Consider the following 19,854-nt stretch of genomic DNA (forward strand, 5'->3'; position numbering starts at 1 on the left):
AGTTGAAAAAAAATTATCTGTATGACAGTAAGTTCACACAAGTTGTTATTCATGAATCCTGTCTTTAGGTGCACTTTCCTTAGATTAGTTTACTGTGCGTATGATATATAGTACGCTAAACTTTCATCAGCAGCTAGAAATCATTTTTATAATTGCAGCATACAAAAAAAATTAACATCATTTTTATGAGATACATTTATAGATAAAACCTCATGGTGTGGATACGTCAAAAATACACAATACTTTCTCACCAACCTATAGTGTACTTGCGTCACATATTTATCCTTTGTACCTTAGGGAGTCCAATATTTTTCTGTAACTTACCCTGTACCTGATTGCTTTGATGCACAAATGGCATAAAAAAAATAACTTACATCTATATTGTTCCGAGGTCTGTGCTAATTGTTCACTCCAGATACCTCCATATATAAACTTAAAACTAAAATACCACTGTGACCAAACAAAAACATTCCGTCAAAACTTACAAGTACACTTCGTGTTAAACATCGCTAGTCACCAACTGACGTGTATGTCCTAGCTTACCTGTGTCTTCCGTCCACGTTCACTGACAAATGTAAACAATAATAGTGAAATGTTCTTATTCACGTAGCTGCATAAGATGTACTTTCTTTATCCTAACCGTGTTCGTTCTCTTTTTTACAGTAACTTATTTTATGCGTGTGCAATAATTGGTATGGCGTGTGATAATTATAGTAGATTTTTCTTAAGTCTCTGTGTGCATACAGTCGTTTGATCTTGCCACTGTGAGTGTATGCAAGTAAATATCTGATAATTATAGTAGATTTTTCTTAAGTCTCTGTGTGCATACAGTCGTTTGATCTTGCCACTGTGAGTGTATGCAAGTAAATATCATTCGTCGTGCGGAATATGTACAATTACGTACGGACCAGTATATTTTATTTGCCACTTAGCGTTTTTCTTAGCTGACAAGGAAGATTTCACATGAGTTTTGATTAACACCTTATCTCTGACTGCAAATCTGGTAACACCATGTAGCTGTTTATCATAATGCTTCTTTCGGCGTTGGGCTTGTTGTGTGATAGAGATTAATACTTGCCTTATACGGATTCTGTACACCTCCCGCAAACTCGATCCTCCTCACCCGCTTGTCTCACCCATCCTCTTCCACCCCTGTCCGCTGCCGCCCCTAATTCCCACGTCCCACCTGGTCTCAATCTCTCCACCCTCCTTACCCTCTCCCAAGGTGGCTTCCGCTAGCTCCCCCTCCCTGATGATGTCCTCCTCCCCTCCATCTACCCCTCCTATCAACTTTGATCCTCCAACCCCCACTTCCTGTGTCCTTTCCTTTAGGCACCCTCCCTCCCTTCTCTTTCCTTTTCCCCCGTCCCATCCTCCACCCCTCTTCCCCTGGGCTTCCCCTCCCCCTTCCTCCATTCCCCCTATCTCCCCTGCCCATGGCATCTGCTCTCCCCTCTCCCTCTCCCACCCCCCTCCTCCTTTCTTGGCAGGTCCCCGGACTCATACATGGTTAGTGAACTTTCGCGCGCTGGACATCAACGCCTCGTGTTTCTGTGTGTGCCGTCGTTTTGTGCAGTGGTTCAGTGTTATTCGTTTTGTGCACCTACGTTCACGTATGACAATCTTCGTCTATGTATGTGTCCAGGTGTCTGAACAAATTTTATCTTGGACTCTACGCCTGTGAACGGTTCCATGTATTTTAAAAATTGTTTGTCTCCGTTTCTATGTCCACCATGTTTTTTTCTCTAAATGTCTTCATTTGTATCTTTTGTTTTTCTCTGAGGCCAAAGAGCGGCGTAGTATGCTGCTGCTGGCCTGCTTGTAAACAGGCTTAAAAATAACAATAAAGAAAGAAAAAAAAAAGTCTAACAGACACATCATGTGGTCCAAAACCACTCGGAAGTGGCGTCAAAATGACGTAAGCGCAAACGCGCTGCACACTTGTCGACTGATCGAGATCTGTGGTCGAATCGAGTTAGCGGGAAAAGCGTCTGCTTTGTTCTTCACTGTCATACTGACCGTGTATCTTGAGTGGTTGTGTTTTCGCTATCTAGCAAAATGTCTCAGGTGTATGAAAACATTTTTCGTTACGCTCTGAAAGATTTCAGAGTTTCGGAGGATGGCCTGATTTCAGGCTATTGTAATTCGTTGGAGGAGGTAATAATAATTTTATGTTAGAATTGGCAGGCAAAAATATGCGCCTTTAGAGACATTAGGAACTCTAGAAAATAACTTTTTTTCTGCTGCCAGTTAAGATTTCATTTTAATAAATTTTATATGTCGCTTTCCGCGATCTGATTCCAATTTTTAAGCGAGCTTTTTATGTATTATGTAGTTTTTTCTTTGTTTTCGATGTGAGGCGGTGCATTGTTCCATTACCTTTACTGTAACATATACACGTGGAATATTGTAGTTAATGATCGCTGTTTAGGAGCTTAATGGCAACTTTGTTTCAAAATTCGCCGTTTGTGAGTTCGTCACCCATGTATTACAGTAAGAGAAACTGAACATTGCAGCAGCTCAAGCGCAAACGTCGTCTCGAGTAAATGGCATAATTTAAGAGACACACACATGAAAATGGGATTCAGGGCCGGGGAACGGTCATGCAAAAGGAAAATAAAAAGCAGTATATTTGCAGTTGTCATTGCCAGAGCGTTGGCTCTATTCCACATAAATGTATCCTGCATTCTCCCAGGAATTTTACGTAGTTCTTTCTAATTGCAGTATCAGATCCAGTGCATAATTGCACAAATCCATTACTGCTGTTTTCTTTGTGCTGACACTGAGCTGAATTTCATTGAGGTACTGAATTCAGAGATAAGCTAGAAAACTGTCTATGCAGGGATATGGAGCTCTGTAATTCAAATGACTGTATGATCCTTAGTTTCTCACCAAAGTTTCAGCAAGGTCAGTGACATCAACTATGAAACAACTTTTTTTGTCAATAGCACTGTAATGAATGCCACTTTATGCAAATGTTGCAACATGACCATGTTTAGCCTCCCTACTGAATTCTGAGCAAAGATGTATTGTTGATGGATGCTGAGTGAGAGCTTTTTGTTCAGGATACTGTTGCTCAGTAATAACTGTCCGCTTAATTAATACATGTTACGGTGTTTCAATTATTACCACTGCTTAGGTGGCTGCTTAAGTATGTGTGGATAATGTTGGAACTCTATTGGGATTGCTGTATCATATTGGTAGACAAAGTCTGTCAGGATCTAAAATTTTCTCTGCACCACACTGAAATTTTGATGATAATGTAAACTGTTTTAATCTTTAGAAATGCTCGGGGTCCTCATAGGGTATAGAACCTTATGACATTTTGAAGCCCTCAAAGTTAAACTTCTCTTACAGGTGCTCTTTCACATCTACACTCTTTTCTTATAGCCCTGCTAGATTTTATTCTAATTTCTTCTATTGATCTGGCTTTTACTGGAGATGATGTTGATGGGAGTGAGTTATGAAGTCATTGATTTATTTTTCTTAGGTTTTCCTCTCACAACATAGGACTTGGGATGGGGCAAAATGTCTTCTGGAGATATTATCTCAGTTCTTCTACTGGATAGTGTTGACTTCTCAAGGAGGAGAAATGTTGAAGTCTGCATCTATAACCTTGTGAGGAATACCAATAGTAGAAATAGATGGCAAATTATTTTTAAATTTGGAGTCTGTCAGTCAAATAAGCCTTAAAAGTGCTGTATTATTTTTGTTGGTGATAAGGAGGAATTCTGGCTAACCAGAAGCTAACAAGAAGTTGTAGCTTATGGCTTGTATGATGTGGCAGAGTATGCAAAATTATGCTTTTTTCTTTTTTTTTCATATGATGATTATGCAGAATCATAAGTTGTGGTCCTTGAGGGGAGTGTCGTGTACGTAATGGAAGTTTCACGAATTCTGTGAGCAATTCATCGTATCGTGCTCTTTTCCAGGTCTTTGTTACAGATTTCAATCCCTTTGCAAATTAATGTGTCAAGATGCTTGCAGATTTTGTGATTAAGCTTAATGGATGTTGTATTACAGTAATGTAGTCAGAGGTCTTTCTTCCACTTTTGTTAAGAATTTGACAGCCGAAAACTGATATTTTTCAATTGTAGAAGAGAAATCTTTTTGTAATTTTTACAAAAACTTTTTCATGGCTGTATTAACCAGTTTCAACTTTCATCAGTTGTACTGGATAGTTTTGATTGGTGATTGTCTTATTCTTAGTATATAAAACCTGCAATTCATACTATGCATAATTATTATGCTTAATAAAGCTTTTGTTGACATAAGGCAAGGTGCTTGTAATGAGGTTAACTGAAGCACTGATCAGTTAACCCCAAAACTAGGTCATTAAACTTCATGTGCACTTGGAAAATATTTTTCATCATCATAATCACAACTGAAAGAACATTTTATCATCACAATTTTAAATGACGTCAACAGTAACATAATTTGTGGTCAGTGAATAACAATGGAATAAAAGCAAAAGAGCAAACAATTGAACTCCCAATTTTGTTAACTCATCAATGGTTAATAACATAACACTTACTTACTTTAGCTGTCAAAAAAATTAGATGTGATGAAAGGCTGTGTACATTAAGTAACTGAATTTTGTAAAGCCTAAAATTTCCCTCTTCATTCATTTTTCCCAGTTAACCTTCAGTGTAGTTACCCTCAGTTTATGCTACTGCTTACTTTATTCTCAGGTGGAAACACTTCTTGATCAGCTGAATACTGTTGGGTTTTCATAATGTGTGAGAAGTAGTCGTTTTAAAGAGCCATCTTCAGATGTTATGAAAAGTAAGTGAACTGCTGCATTAATTACTTTCTGTGGTTTACCATTTTAGTTCATATATGTATACTTGAAGGAAGAACTTAGTTTGCTGGAAGTAGGGATAGTATATATACTTTAAATGGACATTTCTAAGCTGCACTAACAATTGATGGAATTGACTCTTTTGTTATTGTTAAGTTGTTGTGATATGCAAAGCAGAATTGTATTAATTATTTTCCTCTGTGTTGTTGACTTGTTTGTCATTTATCCATTTTCACAGCCATACACTCAGTAATTTTTACACACTTGCATTTGATAATAGGCTGATTAAAATTATTTGTTGGTTGACAATTCCTGTCGGAGCTGGTTTCCTCCAATCAAAGTGCTAAATGTGTCAGGTCCAAACTATCTCTGTTCGCCATTTCCTGACTGCCACAATAGCTGATCAATCCACTTCCATTTTCTTGTCTGACTTCCGTTTTGATGTGTTTGAACGCCATGCAATCATTTGCTGCCTTCAGCCAGATTGGCCTTAAACAACATTTTAAGACAGTAGGCATAACTATGTATCCTTACAATATCTTTATGGTGCTAGAGCTAGCTTTAGCATTGTAACATAATGTGAAAGGCTGATCTGGTTGGGACCAAATAATCTTCCATGAGTGTAATGCAGAGTGGTGGCATAGTGTAACGGATAAGAAACATTCCTGATCCATATAAAGTTGTGGATTTGAGTCTTGACAGATTCTTTGATATTTTTTATACCAAAATATTATCAAAATTACTTCATTATTTTTATTCAGTTAATAGGTTTGGATGCAGTTTTATTTCTAACACTCTGCTGTGTCATTTTCGACATTGTATTTACTTTTTGATTCCTTATATTTCTTCTTCATATCATTCTTATTTCATTTGAAATCAGCTTGTCACCTATAACCTGTAACTGAATGCAAACCAGGACTGCTCATCAGTTGGTAATTTGGCAGTCCATGCAGCTTGTGTGAGGACAGTTTCTGGTGCCATAATTAAAGGAAGAAATTAGTTTGCTTGTAGCACTGAAACACAATTTTTTTTTTTTTTTTTTTTTTTTTTTTTTTTTTTTTTTTTTTTTTTTTTGTCTTAAGTTTGCTTATAGAGAATAACTTCAGGTAGTTTCCTGCCGCATGCTTAGTGTTGGATGTTTCTCCATCAAGCCAGGCCAGGCAACAGCATTAGGGATGAGGCTCTGCTGCTACTCACCTTGGTCACACGGCATTAAATGTATTAATTGTTGTGAACAAAGTACGATTAACAGTTCTTCTGTAGAACGCTGACTGCCATTTTCTAGGATATATTGCACATCATGTTATGGTTAGGTTATTAAATGAGTTTAAATTCTGGGCTATAAAATGTCGTATCTGCCACAGTTATGCCATTGGTCACTCCAGAACCAGTTGTCAGCAGAGCGTGTCATATTCATGTCATTTCATAATGGCCACTTCCAACACTGCACAGAGTTACATGTATATGTTCCCATCCGTTCGTAATCCCAACCTGTGCTCTGCCTCTACTGAGCTAAACCTACAATTTTTTAACATGAAAATTAAATTGAAAAGCACTTGCTGAGTGACCTGCTCTGTTTGTTGTCTATAATACAGCAGCAGCCGGTGTGCTAACACTTTAGCAACAAGTGACAGATGCCAACTAACAAATAATTTTAATGAAGCTATACTGCTATGTTCATGTTGAAATGGTTTCTATGGTTTTCGATAATTGTGGTATTGATATGTAAAACAGTAGTCAGCTCATTGAACCTGTTGACAGGCACATTTAGGTTAATTGTCTCCCTAGTTAAGTTTATTTTTTGTAATTCCACATTTATAGTAATTACATTTTTCTACATAAGTGTTCTTCGCATCTCCTTTGTTTACAAAGAATATTAATTCCACATTTATTGGAACCACAATAAAGCACTTCAGTTGCCTGAAAGCAGTATGGTATCCTCATTGCACATGGCAGACAGTTCCATTTCTTTGCTAGATACAACAGGTGTGACATCGCGTAAAATTTTGCTCCAGTACTAAGGTATGTAAAATAGATAGACAATCTGCTTCCATCAATTCAGAACTTTGACAATACCTGTGAAATGAAATGAATGAAATGTCTTCTCTCATTGTATTAAGTTAATTAATAATAACATATGTGAATTATTTAACAATAACAATGTTTGTGTTTTTGTCTGAGAAATATTAACTGTTCCAGGTAAAACAAAGCATTTCTTCAAGCAAATGCAGGGACATGTCCGTATCCCCTTTTTTGGTTGTGCATTTGCAGTGGAGTGTGTGTGGTCGAGGCACTGTGTTTTGGGGCCAAAATACTATAAAAGTAGAGTGTCTAGTGTACCTGAGCACTTGGTAGGATCATGCTGTGTTAAGATAGACTTACTTTCCATAAAACAAGTTTGTTACAGGGAAAGTTTATTAAATAAATTTTACAGTAGTTCTTTACCCTCTTTAGGAAGACCATGTGATTCCTCGTAAGAGATTGAGGATCATGGATACTAGAAAATGCAACTGCCCAGCGACTTTAAATATGAAGTGTATAAGGGTGTATCCTGATTACCACAGTATGCACTCAGCAACTGAACACAGGGATACCAAGGCAAAAGTGAGTATCCAGTTTGGGTTCTGCTTGGAGAAAATTTTACATGATCAGTTGACATTATACTTTAAAATCTATTGTTTTTAAGTTCAAACCCAGAATATTCCTTTGCAGCAGTTTGCAGCAAGGGAGTTGTGTAAACAATTTATAATCTCACATACAACTGCAGCAACAGTGAAACATTACAAAAAGTGCTTGAATCACTGAGCAACTGTGCACAAGATTTGCAATTAGCAAATCCTGAAGTTGGTGGTCTCCCATTAGCAGTGCCATCAACTTCCAAACAATAGCGAAGAACGGTGCCAAAAGCCTTAAAAGATCTGTCTTAAACACATTATAACTTTCCATTTGAAGGGTAAGAAATGACTGTTTATTTGAATTTTAGATAGCTCTTTGTCTATGTAAAACACAAATAAGCTCAGTCATTTCTGATCCTAGAGATGGAATGCTATGAGGTCTTTACCGCACATTTGAATTTCGAAGTAGCAATAGATAAAGTATTATAAAATGGATAGTTGCTACATTTGTGTGTGTGTTTGTGAGTGAGTGAGTGAGTGTGCGCGCACACTTTTGAAAAGGCCCTTGTTGCTCGAAAGATAAGTCCAACAGTCTTTTTGTTGTGCCTTTCTGTGACTCAGCATCTTCACTATCTGGTGAGCAGCAACAACTATCCTTTTCATAATATTGTTACATTCCATCCCGGATTTTTCATTGTTCATCAGAGAAAAGATTTTTCTGAGGAATTAAACTAGATGGTAGTTTAGAACTTGCGAACTTTTTAAAATACGAAGTAAAAGATTTTAACTTTAAATTAGGTTCATTCAAATATGGGACAATGTTGAGAGTTGAAAAGGTGGAACAAATGAATAAGATATATCTTAGTGGCATTGAGATGTCGTATGACTGATGGAGGAAAGATTTTGCATTTCTTTTTCCAAGTAAGAAAGCGCTTGATCTCACATGCTTCAATACATGTCTAGTGATTCACGTGAAACAGAGAAAAAGATAAAGACTGCCCTGTTAACGAACATGTGAGATTGCCCAGTATCACTCTGACAGAAGAGTATAGTGTTTCCTTTATATGGTATCTGGTCAGCAATGTCATTGGGACCAAATGAAGTAAGTACTGAATTTTTTTATTTGCTTTGGAAGCTTAATGTGTATCAGTTACCTACATATTGGATATCTACCACCTTGGTTCTAATGTTCTTAATAACTCTGCAGAGTTACTGCAGGTACCACACAGAAGCAATTACTGTTACTGGAATACCAGTAATGTTTTTTAAATTCAGTTATAAATTAGTTCTGGGCATTGCAGCTGGTGAGCAATGTCATCGGGCACCAAAAGAAGTGAGTACTAAATTTCGGAATTGTGCTTTGAAAACATGTGTATCAGTTGTCTTCATGTTACATAACTCAATTACTTGGTGTTAATGTTGTTAATTTATTTGTTAGGTTCAGTTATGGATTTCTGGCCTTCAGTCCATGGGAAAATGCACACCAGATTGCATCAAGACTGTTATATTCCAAGGATATCTTGGAAGATTGATAGTATTCCTGAAGGAAAACAATCCTTATAGTGTTTCACATGTGTATCAAAATGCTATTTGTTGTGGCACATAAATGTTTGCAACTTGATTGTAATTTTTGAACAGTTTCTCAACAATCCAAGAATTTCTTGTAATGAGAAGTAGACATCGTTGCTTGGGTAAAGGAAATACAAATCACGGTCAATACAACTACCTTATTAACTTTCCACAGAGAAATATTTTTCACTACTGCTACTTAAAAATTCAAATGTGTGACAGTTTTCTTACAGAACTTGGCATAAAGATCTCCCTTATTTGTATTTTTTAGATAGCTCTTATTATTTGATCCTTCAAATGGAATGCTATGACCTCCATGTGACCTATTCCTTAGTAGTTAATTATCCATTAAGGCACAAATATATGAACATTACAATGGGAGGGCTCTTTATGCCAGGCCCTGTAAAAGTAATGGCATCTTACTTAGTATTATTGTTGGGAATTTGATGGCACAGCTGTGGGGAGACCACAAATTTCAGGGTTTGCTAACTGCAGATCTGGCACACAGTTGCCGAGTGATTCAAGTGCTTTTCATAATGTTTCACTGTTGATACAGTTGTATGTGAGATTATAAACCTGTTTGAACAACACCTTCACTTCAAATTGCTGCAAAGAAATGGTTAAGGTATCAGTGTGATGCTCTATGTGTGTTTCCTCAACTGTGTCCTCATTGCTACTGTCTTCATGTGAAATTACTGCGGACACACTTCTGAAACCAAACCTGTACATCTTGTGAAGACAGATTTATGGGCTATTCCTGCAGCTTTCTGTTATTTTAGCAAAACCCCACTCTGGATAGAAAATAAAGATTGCACAGAAATGCTTGCATGGGTACTTATATATCTCAAAATCTTCACATGCGCAGTTTGGTAGAGCAAAGTTGAAGATGGTAGAGCAAAGCTTGCAACATAAATTGTCTTTGAATATTGTACTCTCCATACAAAACATTGTCCAACTTCACATTCACTAATCTTGCAGTTAACTCAACTTGCCCTGTTGCATATCACTGCATGACATGTTTCACAAACTTGCTTTTTTTTATGAAAAAACAGTGGAACATCTCTGTTCTGATTTGATGGCAGAATTCTGCAGACAGTACTTTCTAATTAGACTTGGAAGAAATTGATTTCTTATATCCTTAGTAGCCCCATTCAAGGTCCCATCTGTATTTCATTTTAGGAAAAAAGTTTACAATCTTGTTCATGGCTTCAACTCCACTTGTAATGTCAATGGTATCAAAATTGCCCTTGTCCTCATAAGTTTCCACGCTTTTCATGTACCAATAGCCACTGCTGTTAAACATACGGTGATGCATATTCGTTTCTCTGAGAAGCCTCACTATCTCTTCTGTATGATCTGTAAATTCTCTGTTGGTGATTGTGAAATTTCTTGCCACATGCCCAGAAATCTCTTCATGTCATTTGGTATATATTCAGCCATCTTCCTCAAACCTGTTTGACTGAAAAGGCACAAGTAAACTTTTGTCTGAGGAAATGCTTGATCAGTTGTGTTTATCTCAGACTATAAGAAATCAGTAACCCAGTAGATGGAATTCCAATCCTTGAAAATGGCTAGTGCTTCATGAATGGATCTCGCATTTTCAACTTGAATGAAAAAGAAAACCAAATAACCCACATTACTCTTTACAGCTATAAAAAAACAAAGGCATATCATGTGTTGTTGTTTTGTATGTTGCATATAACAACTATCCCAGTACTTCTTCAAAAGATCTCTTTGCTAACAGCTCTGATAGAAAAAAGTTATGGTTTCACTCCTCCATTGGCACCTATACCATGTTTGTAATAAATCATGTGATTGCTTTATTCCTTGTGCCACTCGTCAGTATGATTTTGCAATCTAGTCTCGTCAAACAATGCTTTATTTGTACATTACAACGTCCAATATGTGTGAATATAATTTTTTTTCAGTGGGGTAGAATGTAGTATTCGTTAGACCTGGTATGTGTGTCCCAGTGAAATTATCAATAAATGTATCTAGAGCCAAATTATTGGCTGTATGATATCATTCCATTGTGCACCTGAATTTGTATTTCCTTTACAAGCAATTGTTAGCATGTGTGTGTGTGCTGATTTGCTGGAGAAGCGGAGAGATAGTCTTTCAGCTATCTTTGAGACAGTTAAAGGAGGTGCTTTAGAAATGAGTGTCCTGGTTGATATGAAAAACAGTTTTCAAATTTTCTGTACAAACTGTAAACAGTTCCTCAGTTGGTGATTGTGGAAGAGATTGCCATAGCCACAGTATTGATCCACTGTCAGGTGGTAAACCTAGGATTTCCTTCCAGTATGAGCCAAGTGAAGTAAAACTGTGGTTGGAGAAATGTTTTATATTCTTAAATTGAGTATTTGTAACCCATTACGTTGGATTGCAGTTCATGTATCAACACTTAAAAATGTTTAGTTCTTCACTGATGACACTTGATACCATTTCAATTTTTTAAGGCTATCCTGTGTCAAGTTAAATTTTGAATTATCCATTTAAGCTTACTTTTTGCTGTGTGGCAGATGGATTTATGTTCATGTAATATTTTTAACGTTGATTGTGGTAAGGTGTAATCATATGTAAATACCCAATAAAATAGATTGATATTTATATTTTTTGTTTCTGTATAATAATCCTGTAGCTTGGTGACCTGAGTTGTGTGTGTGTGTGTGTGTGTGTCTGTGTGTGTGTGTGTGTGTGTGTGTGTGTGTGTGTGTGTGTAAGATATTATCATTTCATGGGAAAAAAATGTGGCAATAACAGATCAGAAATTGTGTGAAGAATTATACCTAATTATAAACACCTGTAAGCGGCTAAAGGTCTGGATTTCATTATAATTTCATTCTTTGAGAGCTGCAAGATCACCCATGGTATCTGTACAGATACCAGCTTCATATAAATTAGTAAGGTTTTTACCGACTATTATTCACCAAAGCCGAAAAAACAGGCTGCATTCAGTAGTAGTACTACATAATGGTGTTGCTTCAGTATAACTTTGAACCCTTTAACTGGTTTAGTTTAGCAGGAACTAAGTGTATTCTTCAAGGTATGTTTCACATGCAACTAAGAAACCTCTGTCTTGAATGTCATGTGATTTTGCACTCTGCAGCCAAGTTTTCCTTTTAGATTTATTAAAGAGTCTTCTGTTACAAATGCTAGCAATCCACATAGGTAACATGTGTGACTGATATTCCTTATGTATCACAACCTTATTTCAGTTTCACTCTGTTGTTGCTGGTAACTGTTACAATGGAAGAGTTGATTTGTGCCACATTAAGGAAGATTAAGAAAAAAGTCATTTACAAACTCATGAAAAGGAGGCAAAAGTATAAAGGGTGCCATAAGCAGTCACTTTCGTTGGATTAAGTTCTTTCCATATCCTTTCTGGAAATTTCAGCCAGCTGCATCCTACTGTAGAGATAGACTAACCAAAAACCTTAGTGTTACATGACCAGAGCAGAAAAAACTTTATTAAATGCACAAAGGACTGGTAACTACCTTCATGTATGGGCCACTTTCCAAAAAATACACCATGTCAAGGCATTCAGATTGTACATATTCTTTCTGAATATTTTTATTGTAGCAGGAAGAATGGGGATTGTTTAACTTACCTTTAACCTAAGGTACATTATATTGTGTATAAAATTCATCAAAAGAGTAAAGTTGGAATACGGGCTCTTTCTTCAACTGTTTACTATAACAAGAGAAATTAGAGTACAATATTATAAGACTAGGTGGGAGATAGACTAAGAGAATAATTTCACATGGTGATGAAAGACCTGCACCCAAACATGGCACCTGGAGTAGACATTCCCTCACATGTGTGGAGATCCTTCAGACAGCCAGCCAAGTCGAACTATTCCATGTGGAATGCAAGATAAGAGACAAGTGAAATACCTTCACGTTTCAGAAGGAAGTAATAATTCCTATTCCAAGAAAGCCAGGCACTGAAAGTTGGAAATATTACAGAACTATCAGTGTGGCAAGTCATGGTTGTAGTTTGACACAAATTAAGTAAAGAAGAGTGGACAAAATGGTAGGTGCCAACTGACTTCAGGAAACATTACTTTGGTATCTGGGATAAAGTAGCAACACATGAGGCAGTATTGGTCCTACGGAAAATCTTAAAAGAGGATATAGAGAAAGCTTTTGACACTGTTGGCTGGACTATACACTAGGAAATTATGAAGGTAGCAAGGATACAATACAAAGACTAAAATTTGCACACTGATGTAACAGTAATGTGTAAAGACATGGAAAGTGTGCAGTCCTTGGGAAGGGAGTGAGACCGGGATTGAATTATTGTAGAAGGCGAAACCACGACTTGCAGATGTAGGTTTAAAGGGGTGTTATTCCTGTTGCAGTGGAATTAATTTAGTGTACAATCCTTACTGTGATTTGCATTACCAATGTTTTGAGGGGAATGGAAATATTAAAGTAATGGTATACAAATTCAACAAAGGTTTTTAACTAATCAGTATCATCTTCAAGCTCTGATTCAACATGCATTTAAAATGCTTGGCTGTATATCATGGCACTGTCTGTAGCTCTTGTCAGTTCATTACACACAATTCGAAGATTCAACAGTGGAACGAAAGACCTGACATAAAAGTAGCGTTCATTGAGCGATTGGATATGACAATTGTTCTTTCCTGACAATATTTTACATATAAATTATAGCCATACGAGTTGCTTATCAATTGAATTGGGTGTACACAGGTATGATCAACATAATAAACCCATAATAAATATCAGTGGTATCTTTAAGTACTCATCTTAGCAACTGAAACGGCTACACATCTATGCTGATAACTGAAGCCATGTTTAACATCCTCGGATGGATTTTGCTACATTAGATTCAGTTCTCATTCTATAGACCCAAAAATGGGATGGGTTTCTTGGATATGTAATATGTCAAAGTACAACATAAAAAACAAAGACCATCTGAAATAACACTTCCCTGATCATATGTCAGGAGACTTTAGATATGTGAATACATAACAGATAAACGGGGACTGCCAACGTTTACAGAATTAATACACTCAGAATGAAACAGTTATGCACTTTTTAACAAATTTATCATACACACAACACCTAGTCTTAACTGTTGCAAAACCAAATCTAAGACATTTTTACTTAAGCTGGTCTAACAGTCCCTGTAAAGATATTCATTTATAGAGGAGCTGCCTGCCTACAAATCTTTCACACTCTGTTTAAACTGTGCTGTTTCTGAAACAAACTTTTTAATGGTAGCTGGCAATTTATTGAAAATGTGTGTTCCTGTAAACTGGACTCCTCTTTGGACCAAGGTAAGCAATTTTAGGTCTTGAGCTATTGTTTGGAAATAAACATGTTATTTGCAACCAATTTCTTTAAGGGATAAATATACTGAAGCATTGGTTAGAATACCCACTTCCTTGCTCAGATTTGTACATGATTATATGGAATTTACAACACAATTGAGTCTTATTACATGCTTCTTCTGCAGTCTAAAAACTTTTGCTCGGTTTGACGAGGTACCTCAAAATATGAAAGCAAATGAAGTAAGCAAGTTTTTTTCTATCTCCTACATCTGACATCATTCCCATTGCAAATACAAACTTGTTTAGGTGCTTCAGCAATTTTGTGGTACACACCCTTCCTAACTGAATGTATTACTGAGTTGTAACCCAAGAAATTTAACACTGTCAACTGCTTCTGTTTGCATGTCTTCGTACATTATACACTTCCTGGAAACAAATTTCTTACAGATTCTTATCTGCATATAGTGGGTCTTTCCAAAGTTTAATGACAATAAATTACTTCTAAACCATTTATTAATGTCAGTGAAAATTTGATTAGTAGCAATTTCTAAATCTGTACTTGACTTGCTATTTGTTGCAATGTTTGCGTCATGTGCCAACAAAACAAACTTAGCATCTGGCAATTTAACAGACGAGAGGTCATTAATGTAGACAGGAATAAACAACAGATTCAAGATGGAACCTTGAGGAGTACCACATGTAATTACTTCCCAACCAGATGAAGACTATTTGCTTACTCTGCATGTATTTGCAATGACACCCTTGTTTCTTTTTAGTCAGGTCAGACTCTAACCATTTTGCAGCACTGCCAGTGACATCACAATATTCTAATTCTCTTGAGAGAAAGCTGTGATTCATAGTCAAGGTCTTTTGACAGGTCACAGAGAATGCCAGTAGCCTCTAACTTGTTTTCTTATGAACTATTCCCACTGTATGTGCAAATACCCTTCTCTATATCAGTAAGCATAAGGAACCCAAACTGTGACTTGGATGATACATGGTTTGCAGTCGGATGCTTAAGAAGATGCTTAGACACAACCTTTTCAGATATTTTTGAAGACGTCAGCAAAAGTGAAAATGATCAATAATTTGATAGTATCTCTTTAATGCTCTTCTTGTACAGAGGCTTAACTTAGGCATATTTTAGCCAGTCTGGAAATGCTCCACTGATAAGAGATTGATTACACAAATAATTTGAGGTACAACTCAACTCACATGAACACACTTCGAAGAACTTCACTTGAATACTTTAAGGATTTTATGATGGATGCTGCTACTTAGGGAGAAGTGAGTGTCATTTCCATTTTACTGAAGTTATTTGTAGGGAGTGGTCTCAGATGTTCAATTGCACTGTTAACTGGACCTGGTAACTTCAAGCTGTCAGTAACAGATACAAAGTACCATACCTTTTTAAGAAGTTTGCAACACTACATGCATTTTTTACCAATGTCTCATTTACTTTAATTCGAAGTGTTACTGGAACCTGTATGTATCACAGCATCAACAAGAAGTTTAAACAACATATGGTTTTATCTCAATAGGAAGTCAGACTGCTACTAAATTTACAGATGGCATCAGAAATGATTTTCTTTCACTGTTATCTGTAAGGCAAACAGTAGCCTGTCTTCCTAATCAGAGTTAATGTAACATAGCTGTTACTGTAGTCTCTTTAAAGTTGGTCATCTTGTCAGACTGTAGTATATCAGACTATCTTATTATTTACAGGATACCAGATGCATTAGCATTAGTAAAACAAGTGTTTTCTGGAGACAATTCATTAATCAAAACTGTGTAGCACAATAGATACCTTACATCTCTCATCATTTGAACATCTGAATCAAATCTACAGTTACTCTGCATTATGTGGTGCAATATGTAGATGTGCTGTGATACTGGAGGGGTGCAGAACAAATTTTTATATGCTCTCACAGTAAGAATGGTTACAAGAATGCTTTATGGAAAGCTCCATAGTGTTCTGTTGTTTGTCAATTTTTAGTAAAATTTTCAAAAACTGAAGTCACAGCCGTATGAGAAGAAAGTCCACATGAACTGGATTCATATACAAAATGAAATATTTCATTCAGCTGTGAAGTGTGCATAGCCAAATTGCCACGAAAGTGGAAATAATGTGAAAGGTTTAAGACAACACTCTTTGTAACACAGCCTGTCATTTACTCTTCTTTCTTGCTGAGTGAGCTATGCACCCCATAGCAAACTTTGTTTCTTATGCAGTCAAGTTATTTACCCATTCTTCTTAAATCGTATATAGTTTTTGTGTGACGACACTGCATGGCACAACACCCAAGTATTCTTACTAATTTAACTGTGGTGTAATGAACACAGGAAGTAGTTTTTTAAAGAATTTTATGTTGCCCTTGGAGGTTTCTTTCATGATTCTTTAAGGCCGCTTTTGCATGTTCAAAATTCATTTGTATGATCATAGAAACTATTATTAATATACAAGATTAGCTGTCTTATGTGTAGCCAAACAACTACCCCTTAAACGTATAACAAAACCTGCTTCTTCTGAAAAGTTGTTTTAACAATTAAATGAGAAGGCGGCAAAAGACATTAACTTAGGCATAATTTAGAAAACATCTCTATTTTTTAACACAAGTAACAGCTCTTGGTAAACCAATATTTCATTATAATTGCGCTGGAATCTTACGTATCCCAGGAAATGAAAATTAATAGCCTTAGCACGACACTATTCTTCAGTTTGTTTTTGTTCCCCAGTATGAGCTGCGTACAGTGAACATGTAATTGGTTTGTTGAAGGAGCTATTGGAACTTCAGTGCAGTGCTAAAGTATGCCATTATTCTCAGCAAATAAGGAAATTTGCCCTGACCCTACACTTTTATTCTGCCAAGGCATACAGCTACTTACGAAAATTTGTGAAATTACCCCCCCCCCCCCCCCCAACCAAGAACACTTCGCCGATGGGCAATGTCAGTGGGTGGCCATCCAGGTTTTACTGAGGGTTTCACTAAAATTGCCTCTGAAGTTGAGAATAGCACAACCCAAATGTTTGCAACATTGATGTTTGATGAGATGGCTATTAAGAAGGACCTTGTTTGGGATGGGGAAAAAATAAGAGGCCATGTTGATTTTGGGGAGGGTGGCATAGAAAGTGATGATAGCGAGGCAGCAAAAGAGGCTCTTGTGCTCATGGTCACAGCGCTAAACAGAAATTGGAAAATTCCTGTGGGTTATTGTTTAGTTCACTCCCTATCAACTACTGTAAAGCTAAATTTGGTACAACAGTATCTCCGAAAACTTAGACACTGGTGTTACTATAGTAGCTGTGGTTTGCGATGGTACTGCCACAAATAGATCTTTAATGGCAAATTTAGGGATCAGATGCGATGAACAGGGAGCACAGTGTTGGTTTCCCCACCCTTCAAATAATGATATGAGGGTATTTTGCATGTTTGGTACCATTTCAGGCAGTGATAACATAATTAAATGGGAATATTTTAAAAAGTTAGTGGACTTGCATGAAAGGGAAGGTTTGCATGCTGCAAACAAACTTAGGAGGCAGCACATTCTGTACCATACTCAAAAAATGAAAGTGGCTTTGGCAGCACAAACCCTTAGCAATTCTGTTGCAAATGCCATGTTGTTCTGCAAAGATTTAGGCATTAAAGAATTTTATGGGTGTGAGGCAACAGTTAAATATATCAAAATGTTAGACAGTGCCTTTGATTTATTAAATTCTTGTCACACAATGGGCAAGGGCACTAAGGCACCAATTTTCAGAGGGAACAGAGACACAGTCTGTAAAAGGATCAATGAATACAGTAAGTGTTTCAAGTCTTTAAAGCTTTCTGATGGAAGTCCTGTTATTCTGTCTAACAGAAAAATGCCGTTGTATGGACTTATGTTGAATTTAATGAGCATAAGGCAAATTGCAGAATTGTATGTTTGGAAAGAAAATGCAGAGCTCCATTATATTTTGACCCGTAGAACAAGTCAAGATAACTTGGAATTATTTTTCTCCAGTATTCGTAGTAGAGGAGGAAACAGAAATAACCCAAATGCTGTGCAGTTTAGATCAGATTACAGGAAATGCTTAATTGCACAGATAGAAAGTTCTCAAAATGGCAATTGCCAAGAATCAAATTCTAGTATGCTACCTCCTGCTACTGTTCCATCACTTCCTTTTGCTAAGGTAAGCCCTGCAGCTGTAGACCATGATTATGTGCCAGATTATGCCTCACTGAGTATGTACTCAGAATATGTCATTGAGTGCATAGCTGGAAGTATAGTGAGACAGGTGACAAAATTAACTGTACTGACTGCTTAGAAGTTTTTTTGCTTGTATTGGGGCTAAAAGAACTGGATTGATTGCAATGAAAGATGTGAAAACCAGTTTAAACAATCCAGCTAATGATGTTAAACTTTGTAATGTTGCTGAGAAGGTTTTCAGAAATAATGAGGACATAATCCTGAAATGTCAGAAAAACGTTTTGTTGAGGTTCCAGACAGAAGTGTTGCAATTGGCGAGAGGCTCCTTATTTATAAACAATGAACATCTTTTTACAGAAACTGAATTTGGTGAAGAAACCCATTATGTTAAACTGATAAAACTGCTGCTCAAACATTATTTTGTATGTCGAATAAATCACTTATGCAAATCAAAATCATCTGAGCAGAGAGGTAAAGTTGTGAGACAACTATACACGAAGCTTATTTTATTTAAAGGTAAGTGAAAAGACTGAAAAAATACGAATGTCAGTTAAAACATTATAAAAATTAAATGTAAATAAATTATTTTACTTTTCTTGTAGATTATTGTCATTATTGAATTACTATGCTTGTGTTAACTACTTGTAACACATATGTCAAATAATATTCTCGTTCACAGTGTACTGGTTTTTGAGGCTTTGACGGTTTACTTTGAAATAGCGACAAAAATATCGCATTTCTGCGGCCGTTACTATTTCTAATAGTTAACCACAGCATGTTTAGAAGTTTCACCGTGATATTCTGGTGGTACCTGTTCTAATTGCATTATTTTATGGGCAACAAGTAACGTTATAGTGGATGGACAGACTTATTCGAGTTGTCTTGTAGTGTTATCTACATCGAAAAGTTTAGCCATATTTCGACAAAAACATCCCTTTTTGCTGTCAGTGTACACTGAAATCACTGCTGTCTATTGCTTGTTTTAGAAAAAATAAAGCTAGTATGGGCTATTTCAAGTAAGTCAAGGGGGTGGGACACAGTAACTCGGATAGTATTAACGACGATAACAGTGTATATGTTACACCTAATACAGTGCGTCGTAAACAGTGTGAAAACATGCTTCACTCGGCAATAAACGTACGTATCAGTGCATCTGAGGCAGGTGTGAATACAGGTGAAACCACGTACGGGGAAGAATATGTTATGTCTAGTGCAGTGCGTCGTAAACATTGTAAAAATATGTTTCATACAGCTGTAAACACAGCGATAAATACGCAGAGTGAAATAACAACAGGTAGGCGTACCGGTACTGTAAACCACACAAAGGAACATGCGCAAATTAATACAGTGTTACATGCGCAAATTTCTGAATCAAATG

General features: G+C 36.6%; 1 protein-coding gene across 6 annotated transcripts; it reads left to right on the forward strand.

Moving 5' to 3' along the window:
- The first annotated feature begins 2,007 nt into the window (after positions 1-2,007).
- Positions 2,008-11,595, forward strand: LOC124792973. 6 transcript variants are annotated; one of them, XM_047257983.1, is made up of 6 exons: positions 2,008-2,157; positions 4,692-4,785; positions 7,001-7,152; positions 7,256-7,405; positions 8,718-8,749; positions 8,855-11,595. In XM_047257983.1, the coding sequence occupies exons 2-6, from the start codon at positions 4,779-4,781 to the stop codon at positions 8,946-8,948; spliced, it is 435 nt and encodes a 144-aa protein (XP_047113939.1). In that variant the 5' UTR covers positions 2,008-2,157; positions 4,692-4,778; the 3' UTR covers positions 8,949-11,595. The 6 variants fall into 6 exon arrangements, with proteins under 6 accessions (XP_047113939.1, XP_047113944.1, XP_047113940.1 ...); XM_047257988.1 differs by having other exon boundaries at positions 7,514-11,595; XM_047257984.1 differs by having other exon boundaries at positions 6,674-8,749.
- The last annotated feature ends 8,259 nt before the right edge of the window (positions 11,596-19,854 follow it).

Source organism: Schistocerca piceifrons, chromosome 1 (genome assembly GCF_021461385.2).
Source record: "Schistocerca piceifrons isolate TAMUIC-IGC-003096 chromosome 1, iqSchPice1.1, whole genome shotgun sequence".
In the NCBI taxonomy this organism is placed as follows: domain Eukaryota; kingdom Metazoa; phylum Arthropoda; class Insecta; order Orthoptera; family Acrididae; genus Schistocerca; species Schistocerca piceifrons.